This window comes from Phyllobates terribilis, unplaced genomic scaffold, assembly GCF_046119375.1.
Source record: "Phyllobates terribilis strain yellow unplaced genomic scaffold, ASM4611937v1 Scaffold_4__5_contigs__length_816908805, whole genome shotgun sequence".
NCBI classification, from domain to species: domain Eukaryota; kingdom Metazoa; phylum Chordata; class Amphibia; order Anura; family Dendrobatidae; genus Phyllobates; species Phyllobates terribilis.
Genome location: NW_027362764.1, coordinates 168,614,053 through 168,637,661, shown reverse-complemented (window position 1 = coordinate 168,637,661; position 23,609 = coordinate 168,614,053). Strand labels below are relative to the sequence as shown.

The window sequence follows — 23,609 nt, the reverse complement described above, 5'->3', positions numbered from 1 at the left end:
GGGCTGGAGCTGTTACCAGGCTGCCCTCTGTCAGGTGGAGGGGCTGGAGCTGTCACCAGGCTGCCCTCTGTCAGGTGGAGGAGCTGGAGCTGTCACCAGGCTGCCCTCTGTCAGGTGGAAGGGCTGGAGCTGTCACCAGGCTGCCCTCTGTCAGGTGGAGGGGCTGGAGCTGTCACCAGGCGGCTCGCTGTCCGTCCAGCTGTGGAGGTTGCTCGGGTTCCTCCTACGTCCCGGCTGCCCCCTCCTCTCAGCTGCTCCATACAGCCGCCTCCTCCGCTCCCGACGCCTGTGCTGCCTCCTCCCCCTCTCTCTCTCTCCATCCCTCCCTCCCTCCTCCAGCACCGGCTGCCATCCTCCTCTCTCCCTCCATCTCTGTCCGGCTCCCCACTCTCAGCCCCACCGGGACCTCAATGACCACACCATGATGACAGGCATCGCTGCTGCCTCCTTCTTCTCCAATGCCTGCCGCTTCGGGGGCTGTGGACTCCACTTTACCACCCTGGCCGAGCTGATCGAGCACATCGAAGACAACCATATCGGTGAGTACCCCTGATCGGTGCACCCCTAGGTCGGGTGCACACCTATCACCCACTGACCAGTGCAGGGTGCAGGGGCAGCACTGGTGCATGGCTCCGGACACATGTGCGGGCTCTCAGGGCTGCAGACAACTGCCCATTAGGTTGGCATCTCTGTGCCGGGCGCCCCGGAGCCTGTGCATGCAGGAGGTATGAAGTGAGTAGTGCCAGCCGCGGCCACGCAGCACATGCACTCACCTAGGCGCCGCTGGGCACCCTGTCTGCGCCCTGCTGAGGTGCAGGGTCCGCCCCCGTGGGTGGGGGGTTCACAGATGCTGCGGCCACCCCCGGGCCCCTGCCCTTGGTGGCAGCCATTAGTCTCCCTGCGTCCTGTCAGCTGTGTTGCTAGGTGTGGTGTGGTGGGTGCAGGGTGGCACCTCCTGTCATGTGTGCTGACACCATACACAGTGTGCTGGGAGGAGCACAAGGTGCCCCCTCTGCTGTCAGCCCTGAGGAGACCCTCACATGTGTGCAGCAGGGGCGGCTCTGCTCCGTGTATCCGATGTGCGTGCCTGTGTCTAGGCCTGAGGAGGAGGAGTAGCGGGGGGTGTGTGCCCTGCTGCTGGGACCTGGCAATGCCCGCTGCTGGGCACTGTGCTGGCCATTAGTCCTGTGCTGGTGCAGCTGTGCAGTCACCATACTGCTGAGAACCAGCACTACACAGAGCTGTGCCCCTGTCTAGGGCAATGCCAGCCTGAAACTCTCAGCCCTGCCTACAAGTAGGTGGTTCTCCCCTCACCCTGTGATGTGACTCCACTCATTGAGTTGTACCCACAGTAGCAGTGAGTGGTGGGACAAGTGGGCGTGTGTGGCATCCGGCTGCCAGTACAGTGATGGGTACAGTATCATCCCTGACTTTACTAATACCTGGATTCACCCAACATGTATGTTGGAAATTGAGGATAAGCGGCTGCTCGGGCGCTGCTCATCCTTCTGGGTAACAATGGACCCGCCGTGACTAGCAGGTCATTGTCATACACAAGGAATTGTCACGGGACTCAGAGACAGAATCCACTAGGTAAAGTGTACTACCAGGACCTCTGCCCTGGTTGGTGGGCACCTGTGGAAGGCTGGGAAACTTCTCAAGGGCAGGGACCACTCTAAATGAGGGACACTAATATGATATCCTGCAGCTTCTTGGGTTGATCTGTGATATAGAACAGGGTTCCCCAACTCCAGTCCTCAAGACCCACCAACAAGCCATGTTTTCAGGATTTCCTTAGTATTGCACAGGCAATAATTCCATCACCTGCACAGACAATAATTCCATCACCTGTGCAATACTAAGGAAACCCTGAAAACCTGACCTGGTGGTGGGCCTTGAGGACTGGAGTTGGGGAACCCTGATATAGGAGACTAATTGTGTTCAGTTACACATATGTGGCATAAAGGGCACTGCTATGGGAACCAGGATGGCACATCACTGCCTATTTAAAAAGGGCATTACTGCTGTTAGTGACATGTCATTGCTGCCCCGCAGTGACATGGGTGCTGGCCTATAGGTGAGTTCACAGCTAATTTTGGGCCTTTTATTTGCTTAGGGCCTTAACTGGAGTACCACGTCCACTGTCTTCAATGTAGACATATTGGTGATTAGCTTAAGGGGTTCTCCAGTGACAACTAACCACAGCATAGGTGATCATTTATTGATCGGTGGGGACCCGGCCTCCAGGACCTGCACCGATCATCAGAAGAGGGAACGTCTATCCCTTTTAGAATGGAGTTGCAGTGTACATGCCTGACCGCTGTTCATTTAATTCCTTATGTGCCTGCTGAGCGCAGCACTCAGCTTTTTCCGACAGCCCCATAGAGAATGAACGTGATAGCGGGCATCCGACCTGCCACTCCCATTTTGTGACAGAGATAAGAGCTCCCTGATCTGCCAATCGGTGTGAGTCCCAGTGCTAATACACCCACTGATCAGCAAGTTATTACCTATCCTGCGTTTTCACTGGACAACCCATTTAAAGGGAATCTGTCACCATCTTGACGCTGCCCTTTCTGCAGGCAGCATGAAGTTGTAACAGTCAGACTAGATTGACTTCTGTCTGTTATTTTTCTAATAGGTTTGGAGAAATTCACACTTAGTATATGCTACTTTGCCATGGTATTCATCACCTGAGGGGTTATCCCTGCCCCTCCACACCTGATTGACAACTTTCTACTTATTACTCTGTGTAAGGAGAAACCTGTCAATCAGTGACTGAGGGGTGGGGTTAGCTCACAGCTTATGAATACAGAGGACTCCTCAGTCAAACATGTAATTGAGAGGACTCCTGGCTCACAAGTCCTGCAACTAATAAAGTGTAAATTTCCCCAAAACTACAGGACTAAGTTTTAATTATTTTGAAACCAACTTTATTACAATGAGTAAGTAAGAAGAGGTTGTTACCTATTCACATGATAGGCGGGGGACCAACCACTGAGACCCCACTAATTTGATTGAGGCAGTGGTGGAGCACATGCACTGCCACTTAATTCGTGCTATTCGGGTGTGAGCTGCACCAGCACCTCCATCCCTGCGGCAGAAAGGCCAGAGCCATCAAAAATATTATCATTCCTATCAATTACTTCTTAGGTTGATATCTGAGATTTAGATATTTAGTGGGTGCAGAGGAAGAATGCTAATTGGTTCCGGTGGCACTGATTGTATTTGTGTGAAACAAAGGGCACTCTAATGGGGACCAAGTTTGGACATCACTGCCTAATCATTTATAATTAAATGTGAGGAGAGTTAAGCCAGCCATACACATTTGATGGATGTGAGCCAAACGACCAGCCGATAGCAGCACAGCCAATACTCGCATACACAGTCGCACTCAATCGCCGGTAAGTAACGTGGCCATCACATTAATCTTCTTCATCTAGTTTTGTCCCCATAGTTTCAGTATATTGGAGGTATCATAATAAATATTTGTTATGTTTATTGCATTGAAGTCTTGGCACAGTGAAGATTTAGGGCTATATTTATATACATTTGCACTGTTACTAAAGGTGAGCAAAAAGATTTGCGCTGCCCTTTTCCGGTATCTAGGCTGGTGGTTCATGGCCGCCATACCAGGGCAATCTTCACTTCTGTGGCCAGCTTGGCATCCTGTTTGATTCTGGTGTTTGCTAGGCCATAAAACTAGGCATCTTTCAGCGTCTGACTTCCATCGTGTGATGCCTAGTAAATGTCCAGGATGCTGGGTCGAGCATGTGGGCCACAGAAGTGAAGAATTCCCTGGTCTGGCTGCCATAGAGAACCGTATTTGACACCAGACCAGGGCAGCGCAAATATTTGTTCTCAATTCTTAACTGTTACTAAACCTCAAACATTGTTACAGTTCCTTGAAACTGCTGAGGACTGGTCAAACTGCTGAGGACTGGTCATCAACATTGAGATCCTAGAAAACCACTTTAGAGGGGTATTTCCAATTCAGACTATACGATATCCTCAAATGTCTGATAAATACGGTTCCATTTCTATGACCCACAACGTTATAGAGAACAGGGGACCATCATTCTCCACATGAAGGTAAAAACTGTATCTATCAGATATTCAAGGACCGCGGAAGTCTTTAGAAAAGACCACCAATGTTTGATTTTGCAAGTCTGACCTCTGAAAAAAGAAAGGGTTATGCCAGTAATGCTGCAGGCCTGTGATTGTGCTGATTGACAGAAGTCATGGAGATCAGACTCCGAAGATCAAACATTGATGGACTATAATGCTGTAGAATAAGTTTCAGTTGCTATTCAATTCAGTATTCAACATACATTATAGTATAATTTATCAACCCAGAGAATGTGTCTTTACTACTTTATATCACTTAAAGTGATGCTTGAGCGCTGTGATCTTCAGGTGATGATTGAGAATGTTATCTTCAGGTGATGATTAAGCACGGTGATCTTCAGTTGATGATTGAGCATAGTGATCTGCAGGTGATGATTGAGCATAGTGATCTTCAGGTGATGATTGAGCTTGGTGATCTTCAGGTGATGATTGAGAATGGTCATCTTCAGGTGATGATTGAGCATGGTGATCTTTAGGTGATGATTGAGCATGGTGATCTTCAGGTGATGATTGAGCATGGTTATCTTCAGGTGTACTTGAGCATAGTGATCTGCAGGTATGCTTGAGCATAGTGATCTGCAGGTATGCTTGAGCATATTGATCTTCAGATGATGATTGCGAATGTTATCTTCAGGTGATGATTAAGCATGGTGATCTTCAGTTGATGATTGATCATAGTGATCTGCAGGTGTGCTTGAGCATAGTGATCTTCAGGTGATGATTGAGCATGGTGATCTTCAGGTGATGGTGATCTTCAGGTGATTAAGAATGGTGATCTGGTTATTAAGCATGGTGATTTTCAGGTGATGACTGAGAATGGTGATCTTCAAGTGATGATTGAGGATGGTTATCTTCAGGTATGTTTGAGCATAGTGATCTTCAGGTGATGATTGAGCATGTATTTTTCAGGTGATGATTGAGCATAGTGATCTTCAAGTGATTATTGAGCATGGTGATCTTCAGGTGATGAGTGAGAATGGTGATCTTCAGGTGTGCTTGAGCATAGTGATCTGCCGGTATGTTTGAGCATAGTGATATTCAGGTGATGAGTGAGCATGGTGATCTTCAGGTGATGATTGAGCATGATTATCTTCAGGTGTGCTTGAGTATAGTGATCTGCAGGTGTGCTTGAGCATAGTGTTCTTCAGGTGATGATTGAGCATGGTGATCTTCAGGTGATGATTGAGAATGGTGATCTTCAGGTGATTAAGCATAGTGATCTTCAGGTGATGATTGAGCATGTTATCTTCAGGTGATGACTGAGCATGGTGATCTTCAGTTGATGACTGAGCTTGGTGATCTTCAGATGATGAGTGAGCATGGTGATCTTCAGGTGATGAGTGAGCATGGTGATCTTCAGGTGATGAGTGAGCATGGTGATCTTCAGGTGATGATTGAGCATGGTGATCTTCAGATGATTATTGAGCATGGTGATCTTCAGTAGATTGAGCATGGCGATCTTCAGGTGATAATTGAGCATGGTCATCTTCAGGTGATTGAGCATGGTCATCTTCAGGTGATGATTGAGCATGGTCATCTTCAGGTGATGATTGAGAATGGTGATCTTCAGGTGATGATTGAGAATGGTGATCTTCAGGTGATGATTGAGAATGGTGATCTTCAGGTGTGCTTGAGCATAGTGATCTGCCGATATGTTTGAGCATAGTGATCTTCAGGTGATGAGTGAGCATGGTGATCTTCAGGTGATGATTGAGCATGATTATCTTCAGGTGTGCTTGAGTATAGTGATCTGCAGGTGTGCTTGAGCATAGTGATCTTCAGATCATGATTGAGCATGGTGATCTTCAGGTGATGATTGAGAATGGTGATCTTCAGGTGATTAAGCATAGTGATCTTCAGGTGATGATTGAGCATGTTATCTTCAGGTGATGACTGAGCATGGTGATCTTCAGTTGATGACTGAGCATGGTGATCTTCAGATGATGAGTGAGCATGGTGATCTTCAGGTGATGAGTGAGCATGGTGATCTTCAGGTGATGAGTGAGCATGGTGATCTTCAGGTGATTATTGAGCATGGTGATCTTCAGTGGATTGAGCATGGTGATCTTCAGGTGATAATTGAGCATGGTGATCTTCAGGTGATTGAGCATGGTCATCTTCAGGTGATGATTGAGCATGGTCATCTTCAGGTGATGATTGAGAATGGTGATCTTCAGGTGATGATTGAGAATGGTGATCTTCAGGTGATGATTGAGCATGGTGATCTTCAGGTGATGATTGAGCATGGTGATCTTCAGGTGATAATTGAGCATGGTGATCTTCAGGTGATGATTGAGCATGGTGATCTTCAGGTGATGATTGAGAATGGTGATTTTCAGGTGATGACCTTGCATGGTGTTCATATTTATGTGGGCAACTGTTCACTTATGAAAACACAATGCCTGTTGAATAAGAAGATTTTTCTGGATACCCAGAGCTATTCTGTGTGACCTATCATTTTGTATCTAAGCTGCTGTTACTCCTGTTATACCACTTTAGGGTAACAGCACCCACAGTTGGATATGGAAGCTCTAGTAACTTTTTAGTTGATAGAACATGCTCTGTAAAGAACCCATTGATTTGTATGTTTTGAAGATAATTGTGTGAATAAGCCCTAATTTCAATATTACTCAGCATAAATCCTCAATACTTCTGGTAAGTACACGCTGGTCATTATCTCCACAAGGTGCTACTTGCATCGTTTCTGCTCACAAGATATGATTTTACTATGTTACAGTATTCCGCGGGTGCGGGCATTGGATGATGCACCCCCCCAGTGCATCCAATTCATCCAAGCCTAAAGCTCATGCAAGCACTACTTTGACCATTATTCTTGGCCAACCAATCCTTAGAAGACACTACAATGTTGTATTGCGATGCTCCAGTCACAATACACACCTGGCTCACTTAGACAATGGTCCCTTTCCCCCTCATCAGCCTCTGGGTCTCTTTCCTGTGACTCTCTCACTGTCGCACACAGCAGGCACTACACCTTCTCATGTTTCAGCCACTTCGTTCCTCAGCCCACCAGCACTCTCCTTAGAGGTCTGGCAAGCCTATAGTGGTTTGCAAAAGTATTCCCCTTCCCCACCCCCTTGGATTTTTACCTGTTTTGTTACATTACTCCCGACGGAGGCTGACCGATCCTCCCCTGCCGAGCAAGAGGGGGCATCGCTCCCGGACACTTTATGGACATCCAGGGCGTACCACCCCCGCACCCTTTGATGGCGGGTGTAAGTGACTATGTCACCCGAAAAGAGGTTCCGGCCAGGGTGTCCCTTTTTCAACCTCGGCTCGACGTCCCGCCGGCTGACAAAGACGTCGTGCTCGTGTTGGGAACTCCGTATGAATCCCCATCCCGCCTCATGGTGGAAGCGGACTACTTGCCCCTCCACGCGGGGACTCGGACGGGTTGCTTCTTCCTGGCGGGCCCGGGATTTTGCTGCCTTGGCGCGCACCTCGAGGTGCTCGCAGCGAACTTCCCTCTGCCGTTGCTCCCTGCTGAGCTGGAGGATCTGTTGACGGCACAACTCACTCCTCCTACGCGCTTCAGCCCGGGTCTCCCGGGGAAGCCCATCAGGTCCCCCCCCTGGTTGTCCCAGGCCCACTCTTCAGCCGCCGGCCAGGTGACTGTCAGTGCGGGCAGCCTTGACAGTAGGGGCTGCTGCAAGTCCTCTAGAAGTGCAGACCAGTCCGGGTTGGGGTCGGTGGATACCCCAGCAGACCCAGGTTCCTCCGAGTCGGGAGTTGGGAGGCAGCGCAGGTCCCCGCCGGTAGCAGAGGCTTCCAGCTCCGGGGCAAAGACCTGCTCCCAGGTGACCGCGCCGGGCAGCAGATACTCGGTCATGAGATCCAGGAGGGGCTCGGAGGGCTCAGCAGCCGGGACAGAGGTAGCACACCCACCCTCCTCTGGGCTACACGCGACCTCTGTTGCTGCTTCCTCGTGAGCTGCTGCTCCTTGGCAGTGGGTCCGGATGCGCAGCAGCATTTCTTCCCGCCACGCAGCGGATGCCGTTTGCTGGGCCTCAGCCATCCTCCGAGCGAGACCCGGGGCTTCCTGGTGGAGAAACTCGATATCTCCCGCTGCTAGGATTGTGCTGCCTCGCTCCCTGACGGGAGAAGAACCTGGGCCGGGTACGGAAGGTTCCGCCTGACTCGCTCCAGCAGCGTCCATGTCCGCTCCTGAAGATTGCGAGTCTCCAACTGCGAGTCTCCTCTTTTTGGGGCGGCTCCAGGGCGGTCGGCTGACAGGCACGCCTTCGTTCAGCCCATCCAATTTGACAGGCATTACCCCGCGGATAGTCTCTGATGGAAGGGGCGGTCTGCTCTTTTGGCGCCATGGGGGAGCCAGGCCCACGATAGGAGGTGCTACGAGACTGTGTTTTTGATACACTATGGCGTCCGTTCTTCTTGGGCGGGCGCCATTTTAAGTGGAAACAACAGTCTAAGGTGTAAGGCGCACAGTACCCGGTAGCAATGGGCAATTTCCTTCCTTTGCTGCGGGCAACGATCCTGCCGACTACGCCAGTGATGTGACGCTCACAGCCCTAACCCTGGGAAGATGGGGGATTACTCGGAGCCGGGTCCTATTCTTTTGATGGGGTGCAGCCGTGGCCTGGACCCGTTCCGTGCCCAGGGCCGTCACATTAAAAAGGATGTAGTGGGCTATCAGGGTTGAGTGGTTGCTATCGACTACGCCACCTGTGGTACCTGGTGAAGGCCACCAGCGCTGTTGCAGTCTTCCGAGGCGAGATGTTATGGCAGCCAAAGTTGTTACTACTCCCCACAGGCGGAGCTGGGCCACAGGGCAGCGACAGGGATGAAGGGGGTTGTAGTGTAGGAGGTCCGGTGCTAAGTGGTGCAGTGCAGTGCAGAATAAAGAGTCCGGAGGCCATAGGGGTCGACTTCCAGGGTTTTTTACTCACGATGGAGAGTACAACTGCAAGGCTTCTCCCTGCTCAGCGCGGAGTTATGCGGTCACCAGGGACGGGGGTCCGACAACCTCCGAGTAATGCAAGTGTTTAATCAGGACCCCGCACCAGAGTGTTCCTAGACTTCAGACCGAGTCCTTTCCTGTCTGTGTGTGTAGATAGGCCGGGTCTCCCTCTGGACTACGCTCAGAAAAAGGGTACGGGTGGCTGCTCCCCTCCTTCCGTTACCCGGTGGGATCCTCTGGGCCTACCGGGCTTCCCTGACCAGGACGTAGAGTAGCAAGGTCAGGTATCGGGGGCCGGTACCCCTCTTGCAGCCGGAACCCCCATGGCTGGGCCAGAATAGCGAGGACAGGTGGCGTATACCACTCCGTCTGCATCCCCCTGAGGTCCTTTTGCGGTGGAGCTACACTCTTAAGCTCCGGGTCTTCTTGGTCATGGTCCTTGACCAGGTTGAGACATACGTTATCTGCAACCTGCCCCTCGACCCAAGGCCAGGGTACGAGGGCCGTGTCCCCATCCGCTGCAGGTTCTCCCAGAAGCCACATTCAGGGAGGGAGATCACAATCAAAGAACCATGAGCCAAGATGGCTGCTTATTAAATATGAAATATTAAGTGTCACTAAATGTGAGTCCTCCACCCTCACCCACTAATTGGTTCCCCCTATCTCTTGGTTCCCCAGTCTCCCAATTTCCAGTAGGGGCAGCACTCTAGTGCCTACTAGCCCCCTCTGGTGGGAGAAGTGTGGTGTTGGATGTGGAGGTGGGGTCCTGACCATTGCACCGTTCTTACCTCAGAGGAGGGACACCACACTCCATTAAAGAAGTGCAGCATCCCTGTGGCGGTCGAACCCTCAGGGGCGCCACATTGGCATGTGCATATGTATTCACCCTTTTTGCTATGAAGCCCCTAAATATTTCTGGTGCAAGCAATTACCTTCATAAGTCACATGCTTAATGAAAGGAAGTACAAGTCAGGGTTAGGTTATAACTAAATATCCCAATCTCTGATGATCCCCGGAGCACCATCAAATCCATTATCATCAAATGGAAAGAACATGGTACCACAACAAATCTGCCAAGATAGGGCCGTCCACCAAAACTCTGAACCCGGGCAAGGAGGGCATTAATCAGAGAGGCAGCACAGAGACCAAAGGTAACCCTGAAGGAGCTGCAGAGTTCCCAAGCAGAGACTTGAGTATCTCCATACGACCACAATAAGCCATACACTCCATAGAGGTGGCCTTCATAGAATAGTGGGCAGAAAAAAAGCCTTTACTTAAACACAAAAATTGTAAGACTCGTTTTGTTTGTCACAAGATGTGGGAGACTCCCCAAATGTCTGGAGGAAGGCGCCGTGGACAGATGAGACCAAAATTGTACTTTTTGGCCACCAAGGTAAACCCTATGTCTGGCGCCAAACTAACACAGCTCATCACCCCAAGAACACCATCCCCACAGTGAAACATGGTGGTGGCAGCATCATGCTTTTGGGATGTTTTTTTGTCCGCAGGGACAGGGAAAATGGTCCAACTCGAGGGAAGATGGATGATGTGAAATACAGGGATATTCTTGAGCAAAACCCTTTTCAGCCAATGATTTGAGACTGGGACGGAGGTTCACCTTCCAACAAGACAATGACCCAAGGCATACTGCTAAAGCAACACTTGAGTGGTTTAAGGGGAAATGTGTAAATGTTTTGGAGTGGCCTAGTCAAAGCCCAGACCTTAATCCAATTGAAAATCTGTTGTCGGACTTGAAGACTGCTGTTCACCAGAGGAAGCCATCTAACTTGAAGGAGCTGGAGCAATTTTGCCTTGAGGAATGGAATACGCAAAAACCCCAGTGGCAGGATGTAGAAAGCTCATAGAGACTTATCGAAAGCGACTTACAGCTGTAATGGCCCCAAAAGGAGGCTATACAAAGTACTGACTTTAGGGGGGTGAAGTTTTCAGTTATTTTGTCCTATTTGTTGATTGCATCACAATAAAAGAAAACCAAATGTACACAGTTGTAGGCATGTTCTTTACAAGAACTGATGCAAACCCTCAAAAAAAATCCCAGTGAAATTCCAGGTTGTGAGGTAGCAAAACACAAAAAATGCCAAGGGGGTGAATACGTTCGCAAGCCACTGTAGATCTCTGCTCTCACAACTCTGCAGGTCTCACAGCTACTACACACTCTCACACTGAAGGTGCCAAACGCATGCTTTAAAGGACCTGCCATAGACTTCCTACGTTGCAGTGAAACACTTCTGGCTTCACAACGTTCACTGTCAGTGATGGCCCCCGCTGACCTCCTTTCCTGCAGCATGGTATCCAGGAATGTCATTAGAATGGGAAACAAACACTAAGGGGGAATTAGAATTCATTATTGCCTTTACGCTAGAAAACTGGTCTATAATAATTGCAAATGTTGACATAAGCCTTATTCGTTCAAACTTTTGGCCTTTTTTTGGTACTCTCATAATTTTTAAAAAGTGACAAGAAACGTAAGTGGGGGTTAGTGAGAGAGAGGGCAGGAGCATGTGTTAATTATAGTGCAAATCCATGCAGGCCTAGATTTGTACCTCTTAATAAGTTTGTTATATTTTATTACAGCATACTTTGGACTAGGACTAGCATATAAATCATCGGTCTTAGATAATTCTCCCAGTAGGGGAGATTTACCAAGACATTCAATACTGGCATTCTGTCTTAAGTGTATGTGCACACTGAAGCTCTGACTCATCAAGAACTGTGATTTTTCATGCCGTTCTTGATGAGGGGTTACGGTGGAGTCAAATGCTCCTGATTCATGACTAGAAGCATGACTTAATGAATCAGGAGCATCTGACAAGTGGCGTGCACCAAGTTGCCACAAATCTTACTCCAGTCAGGAACTGGAGTAAGATTTCTGGCCTAAGGAATGCCTCTGCTCGTTATGAATTAAACAAGCTGTGGTGTTACGCCCCTGCCCCCACCCAAGCTCCTCTCATTTTAGCAGAGCTGGGAGAAACTGGCTTGAAAACTCCAAAAGTTGCAACATTTTTGCACAACTCCGAAAAGCTATTTTCCCCCAATTTCAGGCAAAATTGCTTGGATAAATCAGGGTCTTGAGTCTTTTTGCTGAGTTTTTGGAACAGAAACTGAGCAGAAACTCAGAGTTTTTGAGGAGCTTTGAGTTTTTCCGGAGCGTTTTTGTTCAATTTCTGCTCCAAAAACGTAAAAAGCTCAGTGTGCAAATACCCTTATGCTCTGTTCACACATCCAATTGTCAAACATGTGTAATTGATCTGATATTAAAAAAAAACACTGATGCAATATAGAAAGCAAAGTTTCAATTTTTCAATGGATCCATCTTTAAAAAACAAAGGATCTGTTTAAAAAAAGTCTTTGGTTTCTGTTTTTGTTTCATGTGTCACAGATCTGTTTTTACTAGAAATGTCTCTGAACAACTCTAGTTTTTGAACTTGCAGTCGTAGAAAATGGATCCGGATGATATAGTGGATGTGTGACACCCCAGGGGTCTGGTTGCCACAGTGATAGAGATATTACATCTGAGAAGCAGGTGGGAGGTCTCTTGGTCAGGAATCCTATGCATGCCACACCTCCTGCCCAGTCCTGGGAGGGGAAGAACTTCCCCTATATAAACCTAGGGCTGAGGCAGGGTTAGTGAGTAGAGAAGAAGTAGAGACAGAGAAAAGAAGCAAATATAGGAACAGAACATCAGGAGCTCTGTGGGAGCAGTGTTACAAGGAGTCAGGGGCTGGCAGCTGCAGAGCTCGCCCTGACTGAGAAGATTTCTTACCGGACCCGGAGTCCGAGGCTGTGGGGACTAACTCCTACCCAGCAGCAGAATCCGTCAGGCAGGGGATTCCAGGTCCTCTGGCCAAGAAACCCGAAGGCCCCGAGTCACCGGCCATACGGGTGAGCACCACACGGTACACTCAGGGACGTGGGCTACTTATACCCGCCTCTAGCAAGGTAGCCAGAAGAGTACAGTTAGTTTGGGAGGCCTACAACTCCGCCTGGCCAGGGGAGATCCCATCTGCTCAAGGACTGACCAGGCCCCAATCGCTAGCCAGTACTCCGGGAGGGTCTATCTTTGTCACCAGTAAAGACCCTGAACTACACCGTACCGTCTCCGAGTGGTTCCTGCTACCCCCATCATCCACGTCGGCTGCCCTGAGGCCATACCCCTCCCGTTGGGGGTTATACTATCACGCTGCACAATCCTACCACCGGCCTCAGCGGTCTGCCCTGCAGCAGCAGCTCCTTAGCTGTACTCAACGGGTGGCGTAGTCGACCAACATCTACCGCTGATACATCGCTGCTCAGTTTGACTCCCTGGGCACGGACCGGGTCACCGCCACGAGACTACAACCCTCAACAGATCCGGCTCCGGGTAAGCTCCCGCGTGCGCAACGCAGCACGACACAGGCCCAGGGGCGCGTCAGATGGCCAACCGTTATGATTCAATTTCGATAGACTTCTATGTAACAAACTAAATGGATCCAGTTGCTATCCTTTTTTTAGCTGGACCAAAAAGTTGTGTTTTTCAATCTAGCTAAAACAGATAGCGGATGGAAAGATTGCAAACAGTAGAGATTTTCTAAATCTTCTGTATGGTTCTTGCACTCGAACATTTCATTTCCACTTTTATGATCCCAAAAAGGATCCAAAAATGGAAACAACTACTGGATATGTGAACAGAGCCTCAAGTTATAGCCCTCTAAAGTAAGATGCACCTTGGCATATTCCATTTAACGGGATAACTTGCTGAATGCTGAGGGTCTGACTGCTAGGACCCCCAGGAATCCCAAGAATGTCCCTTGAGGATGGAGCAGAGGTGCGCATTGTTGTGCTCGCAGGTGGTGCATGTGGTTCATGGACCCACTGTGCCATGGGGCCGGGCTTACCTAGAAGGTGCTACCATGTGTTCACTGGAGCTCCTGATGGTGGAGTCAGGCTTGGCTGCAGGTAGTCGCCAGATACCACTCTAATGCAGTGCCTGGTACCACAGATGCTGACCCCAGGGGTCAGGTACGCAGACACAGATAGGGTTCTGTTCAGACTACTGAGTTCTGGATCCTCTGTAGAACGGTCACTGACACAGACACGGGTTCTGTTCAGACTAATGGGTTCAGAATCCAAGCGTAGAATGGTTACTGACACGGAGACTCAGACAGGGCTGATTCAGAGACTGTTAGGATACACAGAATACTCGGATAGGCACACGTTCAGACATATGGGTCTCGGATATAGAATCAGGTACTGGACGCACATATACCGGGGGACAAGATTCAGGACAGGCTGCACAAGGATCAGCGATGTCAGGTTCAGGATTGGCCGCACAAGGACCAGGGACTTTGGGTTCAGGACTGGCCGCACAAGGACTAGGGACTTTGGGGTTAGGACACTGGCCACACCAGGACCAGGGGACCTCACAACTCATTAGTAGACCAAAACACTATCTTATGATTCAAGGTTGCTTGGCCCCTCTCTATTGGGGAGGGTGCCTTTTAAACAAGATGTCTCCCAGCTATTAGCTGGGAGCCATCTTGCAGGTGGACTCTTATGCTAAATGCCTCTCAGCCATTGGCTGGGGGCATTTAACTATGCGCGCGCTTACCCTTTAAGAGCAGGTGAGCGCGCTCCACTGGGACTCACAGCTAGACGGGAAGCACGCCATGGACCACGCTGCACGGCCTAGGCGGTGAGTATGCCAACATCTCTGCATGGAGAGTGAAGGGGAACCATGCAGGGGCGCCGGCAATTGTGTTACACGCATTAACTGAAACAGCTCCATTCATTGTCTATGAGACTTTTGGGAATAACTGATTGATGTGCTCAGGAGCCCCATAAACAATGGATGGAGTGGAGGCCACTAATAATTATATTTGTTTGTTAATAACCCTTTAGGATAGCTTAGCTTGTCTTTATGCCTATCAGGCTCCATGACACAAAAGCAAGTTTTAAGTTTTCACTGCTGCAGGAAAGACTTAGTTGTTTGCACCTATATGTGTATGAGAGAGAGGTCAGTTACTGACCTAAATAGCAGCCATTTGATGCTACATGTGAAAAAGGCATAGTAACAGGATGTACCTCAAATTACATCATCACCCTCAAAAATATCATTCCAGTATCAGCCACTAAGTATCTCCCATCTGTCCACTGCCTGTTGTCAAGTGTAATCTGTCATTAGCAGCAGGGACGCGGAGACAAATTACAGGATATGTGGACTCAGGGCCGGGCGAAAGAGTCTCAGTGGACCCCTTAAACACATACCACGATTCATGGTGTACAGATGCGGCGGAGAAATATAGGTATACAACACATGCACACACACACAATACCCAGACATGCACACAGTACGCAGACACGCGCGCAAACACATATACACACAGTATGCAGACATGCGCATGCACACGGTAGGCAGACATGCGCACGCACACGGTAGACAGACAAGCGCATGCACACATTAGGCAGACATGCGCACTCACACGGTACACAGACATGGGCATGCACACGGTACGTAGACATGCGCACGCACATGGTACACAGACATGCACACGGTACGCAGACATGCGCACACACACGTTAGGCAGACATAAGCACGGTAGCCAGACATGCGCACGCACACGGTACGCAGACATGCGCACGCACACGGTGCGCAGACATGCGCACGCACACGGCACACAGATATACACACATACAGTACAATACACAGATATAAACACATAAAATATGCAGACACGCACAGATACATACTTACATATTTGAACACATTCTTAAAAACACATATAAAACAGACATAAATATATACACAGTAATACACACTAACATACACAGATATTCACATTATGCGCACACACACATTAGAAATATTTTTAATATGGGGATTGGGAAAGCTTCGCTCACCTGCCCCCGACCTGTGTCCTGTCCAGCTCCTCAGTCATGTGGCTGTGCAGGGCCTCCGGCGTGTCACATGGCCCTGGACCATCAGGGGGGCCCTCTCACCGTCGGGGCCCAGGCCGCTTCCCCGGCATCTGTGCAGGGGCTGTCGGCGCTGTCTGAGCTCTGCTCTTCTTCATACAGCAGCAGTCAGTGTGCTGCTGCTCCGCCAATCACGCCCAGTGCTGTCACTTTCCAGACATGGCCGAGCGCAGTGCGGCTATGTCTGGTAGTAAAGACGTAGCAGGAGCGACACACAAGCACAATTAAAGGCGCAGTGTCATTACTACCAGACAGCTCTGCCCCTTTTCAGTGGAGTTGGGAAAAACTGTTGTGAGAAGTTGCAAAACTACAAGTTACGCCAAAATTTTGCAACTTTTCAAAGCTTTTACAACACTTTTTTTAACATAGAAACTTTGATCTATTGGGGCAAAAGTGTTTAAAGCAACTGAGAATACTTTAACAAATTGATTTTGTAAGGAAAAAGTTAAAATGAGGCTGATCGTTGATTATGACCCTGAATTTGGGGGTCCTTACGGTGCCAAATATAAAGGCTCTACTATGCCGCAACTTATATAGGCCTTCTTTGGAGCCTTGGTTTAAGTGGTGCTGCACCATTCCTGAATAATTTGACCAGATTTCAGCTCATTCATTTCCAAACCATGTGGAGATGGAGGGCTCGCTGTGTCTCACCCCAAAACTCCTCCTTCATTGGTATAATCAGTAGTGTTGGAAAATAACTAGTGGTAAGTTAAAGAGGACCAGTCATCAGGTCAAAAGTGTCCATTGTTTACTCTTACATTATTCCCACTGTGACCTGAGGATTTCATATATGTTTTGTTTTTTTTAGTCCGCCATACTGTTTCAGAAATATGAACCCTTTGATTCAGTGCTTATTTTTATAGTTTCTCCTGGAGGGATGTGGCTCACAAGATAATAATGCAGAGTAGACTAAAGATAAGTCTCCAGAGACTCCTGTGAGCCACGCCTCCTTAGTCAAACCCATAAAAATTAGCAGTAAATTAAAAGGCCCAAATCTCTGGAACCGTATGACAGTTGGCTACTTTTGACTTGGTGACAGGTCGTCCTTAAAATGTAAGATTCTAGCTATACAGACTTTGCTGTGACTGAAGACCTGGCCTTTAGGTTTCTACAACTAAAGGCATGTATCAGTGATTTAGATAAGCCAAAGATATTGAAACATACAATTGCGAACTTAGTGATAGGCTAAAGGGTAAAGATCAATTCATATCCCTACTAAATAGCAAATCTAGTAAGGTTTTCAATGAGGGAGTTATCCAAAATGCAAAAGCAAAATGGGACATATTGATCAAATTTTGGAGGCACATTGATTCAACTCCCTATACTTCATAGATCTTATGTTACCCAAAGATGACACGGAAAATTTCTGTTTACATACCCCGGCAGAATTTTTCCTTTCTTGGTCTTGTTTCAGACAATATGAATGATAACAAAAAAACTTTTTCTCCACTCATGGTTATTGGTTGGGTGAAGTCATTTATTGTCAAACTACTGTGTTTTCCCTTTTTAAATCTTAATGACAACCAAAAACATCCAAATGACCAAAATAAATAAATAAATGACCCTGATCAAAAGTTCACATACCCTAGTTCTTAATACCGTGTATTGCCCCCTCTTAACATCAATGACAGCTTGAAGTCTTTTGTGGTAGTTGTGGATGAGGTTCTTTAATTTCTCAGATGGTAAAGCCGCCCATTCTTCTTGGCAAAAAGCCTCCAGTTCCTGTAAATTCTTGGGCTGTCTAGCATGAACTGCGCGCTTGAGATCTCCCCAGAGTGGCTCAATGATATTGAGGTCAGGAGACCGAGATGGTCACTCCAGAACCTTCACTTTGTTCTGCTGTAGCCAATGACAGGTCGACTTGGCCTTGTGTTTTGGATTGTTGTCATGTTGGAACATCCAAGTGCGTCCCATGCGCAGCTTCCGGGCTGATGAGTGCAAATTTGCCTCCAGTATTTGCTGATAACGTGCTGCATTCATCTTTCCTTCAAGTTTTACCAAGTTTCCTGTGCCTTTGTAGCTCACACATCCACAAAACATCAGAGATCCACCTCCGTGCTTCACTGTAGGAATGGTGTTCCTTTCATTATAGGCCTTGTTGACCTCTCTCCAAATGTAACATTTATGGTTGTGGCCAAAAAGTTCAATTTTGGTCTCATCACTCCAAATTACCTTGTTCCAGAAGTTTTGAGGCTTGTCTTTGTGCTGTTTGGTGTATTGTAGGTGAGATACTTTGTGGCATTTGTGCAGTAATGGCTTTCTTCTGGCGACTCGACCATGCAGCCCATTTTTCTTCAAGTGCCTCCTTATTGTGCATCTTGAAACAGCCACACCGCTAGTTTCCAGAGAGTCCTGAATTTCAGCTGATGTTATTTGTGGGTTTTTCTTTTGCATCCCGAACAATTTTCCTGGCAGTTGTGGCCGAAATTTTCGTTGGTCTACCTGACTGTGGTTTGGTTTTTACAGAGCCCCAGATTTTCCATTTGTTAATCACATTTGAACGCTGCTGACTGGCATTATCAATTCCTTGGATATTTATAAGATTATCTCAGCACAGGAACATTTTTTTAACGCATCCTATTGTGGAACTTATTTTTATTCCAAGATTTATTGATTAAAATGTACTTTGTATGTGGGAAAACCCCTTTAAGTAGCGTGCACGCCCTTCATTAAGACTGATGGACTAAATACCAGTCTTGGTGGCCTAAATATCTGCCAGGCACCACCATCACTATAAATTTGTGATGATGCAATGGAAGGCTTCTATGACTTTTAGGATGTGACTTCATACAGCTGCACCTTGGAAACGAGCTGTCCGTGCACCAAACGCTACTCAGTACCCCATCCTGAAGAGCATAAACCAAGCAGACGTGACATTAAAACCACTGTGCGATAAAGGGTAGAAAATGTATCTTGCTACATTGGTGCCTGGCAAGTGGTGGTACAGTGGCATGTAAAAGTTTGGGCACCCCATGTCAAAATTATTGTTATTGTGAACAGTTAAGCAAGTTGAAGATTAAATGATCTCTAAAATGGCTAAAGTTAAACATGACACACTTCATTTGTTTTTTAGGCAAAAAAATAAATAAAATAATATATATATAAATTCTTCCAGTTCTGTGATATTCCTGGGTCTTCTTTCATTCATTGCTATTTTGAGGTCTAGCAACAGATTTTCAAGGATATTGAGATCAGGGGATTGTGAGGGCCATTGTAAAACCTTCAGCTTGCGCCTTCTGAGGTAGTCATCCTCTTTTCAACTTCACCTTTTTTTTTTACAGAGGGTGTTATATTTACATTAAGAATTTGTTGAAATTTCATTGAATTCATTCATCTCTCTACCCATGAAATGTTCCCCATGCCATTGGCTGCAACACAACCCCAAAGCATGATTGTTCTTAGTGGTTGGCGAGATGTTCTTTTCTTGAAATTCTGTGCCCATTTTTCTCCACACATACCCTTAATCATTGTGGCCAAAGAGTTCTATTTAAACCTCATCGGTCCACAGGACTTGTTTCTGAAATACATCAGGCTTGTTCAGATATTCTTTTGCATACTTCTGATGCTGAATTTTATGGTGAGGATGCAGGAGAGGTTTTTTTCTGATGACTCTTCCATGAAGGCCATATTTGTGCAGGTGTCTCTGAACACTAGAACAATGTACCAGAACTTCAGAATCTGCTAAATCTTTCTGAAGTTCTTTTTTGCCGTCAAGCAAGGGTTTTGATTTGCCTCTTTAACAATCCTACGAGCAGCTCTCACTGAAATTTTGCATGGTCTTCCAGACCTTTTCTTGACCCCCACTGTTCCTGTCGACTGCCATTTCTTAACTACATTTCAAATTGAGGAAAGGGCAACTTGAAAACGCTTTGCTATCTTCTTATAGCCTTCTGCTTTGTGGACCTCCACCATTTTCATTTTCAGAGTGCTAGGCAGCTGCTTAGAAGAACCAATGGCTGCTATTTTTTGGCACAAGTTAGAGGAGGCTGGGATTTTATAAAGCTGGGAAATTTGCATCACCTGGCCTTTCCTAACGATGATCGTGAACAAGCCATAACCCTAACAGGCTAATTAAAGGGGTTTTCCGGTCTGTGTGACTGCAGACTTATGAATCTCCCCAGCGCACACACTGTGCGCTGTGGGGATTTGCCGGTTTCAGACCCGGAAACGAGGGTATGTATGAGTTATACATACCCCCGGCCAGTGGGCGGGACTCGCTCTCTATACACTTATATTGAGCGAGGCTGTGCCCTCTAGTTGGACTCTCCCACTGGCCGTACGTGTCGCTAGATAGGGCGTGGCCTCGCTCCATACAAGTGTATGGAGCGAGGCGGCGCCCACTGGCTGGGGAGTATAATTCATACATACCCTCTGTTACCGGGTCTGAAACCGGTGAATCCCCGCAGCGAACAGTGCGTGCACTGTGGGGATTCAAAAGTTTGCAGTCACACAGATTGACTGCAGACTTATTGCTCTTTACCGGACAACCCTTTTAAGGTCTGAAACCTTGGCACACAAATCTCCAAGGGTGCCCAAACTTTCGCATCGGCCCATTTTCCTTTTTGTCATTTTTAAAATGGAAAAAATTACAATATATGTATTTGTTTGCCTAAAATACAAAAATGTGTCATCTTTAACTTTAGCTCTTTTAGAGATCATTTTATCTTCAACTTGCTTAAACAAGTTGAGAATAGTAAAAAATATATAAAAATGTATTAGGTTACAACATTCATAAATCACTTAATAATTAAAGAGATCAAGAAAGAAAAGAAAGGACACAGGTGTTTAGAGCTGCTGAGAAGCAGCCCCAACACATGCATGTTTTGCATGGACTTCCTCTGGGTGCAAAACATGTGTTGGGGCTGCTTCTCCTGGTGGCTGACACAGGCTTACTATGGGTAAGGTGTTGACCTCTTTGTGACTACATTTCATTTATGTATATTTTGTGATTGGCCATTTCATCTGATGAGACATGTTGTTAGGTGTTGGGTGGTTGCTGGATTTGAAATGGGTTCAGAGCCTTCTGGTCCAGCTGGGGCTGATGCTGCTCAGCATTGTCATCAGTCCCAACGCCTAGCTGGTTCACAAGCTGCACAGGTTGTCTCTTGGGTATTTATGCCTAGCAATGTTAAGCATAAGTTGCGGAGAGAGACAAGGCTTTTGCAGCCTAAGTCTAGGTTGCGCCGCACTGAGCATGCCCGTGACATGGCAGACCGTGATTGGCTCTTTGGGAGTCAGCTGATCCGGTGACCTGGCACCGCCTGATTGGTTCACGGGTGGCGTCACCAATGGCGCGACGGTGGGCAGGGCTTAGTCTTTAAAAGGCCCGCCCACAAACATGGCGGCGCGCTCTGATCATTGAGCAGTGATTCTGTTGTGTGGACGACTGTGTTCCACGTGTAGTTTCCATAGGCAGGTGTAGTGGAAATAGGCAGGCTAGTGGAAATAGGCAGGTAGCTTCGTCTAGCAGTCTGGCTCTGCCAAAGGGGTCGCCTAACACCCCGAGCAGCCTGCAGACGTCCTATTCCTGGTGGTAACCCGTAAGCCACGTGGAGAAATACTCCTATGTCCACTAGCACGCCGGCATAGGGCACGTATCAGTCGGCGTGAGTCACACACGCATCCTAGCGCCGCCAGTGTAGTCCCTGTGCTGTAACAGGACTACAGATAGTTTTTTACCGCATATCTCTCGTGCTGTTAACGGAGATAGTGCGAATTCCTATACCCGTTCCAGTGTGCGGTAATACGTTAGGGATTGATATTCAGTTAGTTTTTCCTTCACACCCAGAAGGTGTTTGGCAGCAGTCCACCAGGCTGCATCGCGGACCCCGGGTTCGGTTGCGTTCCATTATAATAAAGTTGTCTGCAACCGTCCCCTTAACAGTATCAGAGCGCCAGGGTGTTGCCGAACATGGCTGACAACCAGCAACTGCAGATCTATATACAGCAGTTTGAGACCAGACTTAGGACTCTGGAACAAGCTGACCCGGTAGCTCATATCACTGCAGTAGCTACCCAGGCGGCTTCCCAAGCAGCCAATCTGGTTAACTCGGCTGCGGTAAATGCTGCGACAGCTGCAACTGCCCCATTACCCCGTTTTGCTCTCCCGGAAAAATTTTCTGGAGACAGTAAATCCTGCAGGGGTTTTATTAATTTATGCACCATTCAATTGGAGATGATGGAGGCACGATTCCCCTCCGAAAAAGCCAAAGTGGGTTATGTCATCTCATTACTCTCCCACAGGGCTCTGGAGTGGGCTACTCCTCTATGGGAGCGGAATGATCCAGTTGTAGCTAATGCGGGTCTTTTCCTTAAGACCCTAAAAAGTGTATTCTTAGGTCCTCAGGTCACGCATGATACGGCTCTTAAGCTTCTTGCGTTGATCCAGGGTTCGGCCACCGCCAGCCACTATGCCATCCAGTTCAGAACCTTAGCGGCTGAACTGGATTGGTCTGAGCGGTCGCTTATCCCGGAGTTCTGGAAGGGTCTGGCTGGGCATATTAAAAATGCTCTATATACTAGAGAGATTCCAACCTCCCTGGAGGAGTTAATCTCTCTCGCTAACCGAATAGATTTGCGTCATGCAGAACATCAGTTAGAGCTGGAGGCCCCCAAACCCCAGTGTCGGTTGGCACCGTCCTTCTCTAGACCCATTTCCAAACCCGCGACTCCCGACCCGGAGCCTGAGGCTATGGATATATCCCGGACTGAGTCTAGTCCTTCTTGTTCCCGACCCGCACATCTCTTGGAGCCTCCCGTTAATAAGGGTTCCAAGCAGTCGGGAAAATGAGTGTGTCTTACCACCGTTGGAGGAGGTGTGTTAGATTCTGGGGCTTCTTCCTCCAAATTATTGTATAAGGTGACTTTGTCCTTTGGAACATCTGCAGTTACTGCCAAGGCGTGGGTGGGCTCTGGTGCCGATGGCAATTTTTTGTCATCTACGTTTGCCCAGAGGCACGCCATCCCTATAGAGTTACTGCCAAGACCACTGAACATTAGAGTAGTCAACGGTTCACTCCTGGACACGAAAATCACCCACCAGTCGATTCCTCTCACCATGTTATTTCCTCAGGGACACCGCGAGGTCATCTCCTTTCTTATTATTCCCGGTGGATTAGATGAGGTGTTGTTGGGTCTCCCCTGGTTACGTTGTCATACTCCACACATTGACTGGAATACGGGGAGAATTTCTTCCTGGAGTGACAATTGTGTGTCTCAGTGTATGGTTACTGTCACCCGGAGGGTAGTTTCTGACCTCTCTACCATTGTGGCTCCCGGAACAGATTCTTTGTCTGTCCCCAAGACCCGGGTCTTGTCAGACTATGTCAAAAGGAACTCTCAGGTTAGACAGGGTGGTCCTAGTGCCCTTGAACCAGGTTCCGTCGGGGAGGACGTTGGTTCCCCCTAATCTACAAAATGAGGTGCTCTCCTTGGCTCATCCCTCTAAGATCAGAGCTCATCTGGGGGTCTAACGTACCACTAAGTCCCTTCAACGGTCCTATTGGTGGCCCCGGTGGCGCCAGGACGTTAAGGAATTTGTTCTCGCGTGTGCCTTCTGTGCGAGAGATAAATC

The 23,609-nt window shown here is 48.0% G+C and overlaps 1 protein-coding gene across 1 annotated transcript in view; it reads left to right on the top strand.

The window, feature by feature from the left end:
- Nucleotides 1-290: 290 nt before the first annotated feature.
- JAZF1 (JAZF zinc finger 1) overlaps nt 291-23,609 on the top strand; it is a 368,303-nt gene continuing 344,984 nt past the window's right edge. The window contains exon 1 of the mRNA XM_073677913.1: nt 291-539. Coding sequence (XP_073534014.1) covers nt 422-539 — 118 coding nt within the window. The 5' untranslated portion in view covers nt 291-421. The remainder of the gene's footprint in view (nt 540-23,609) is intronic.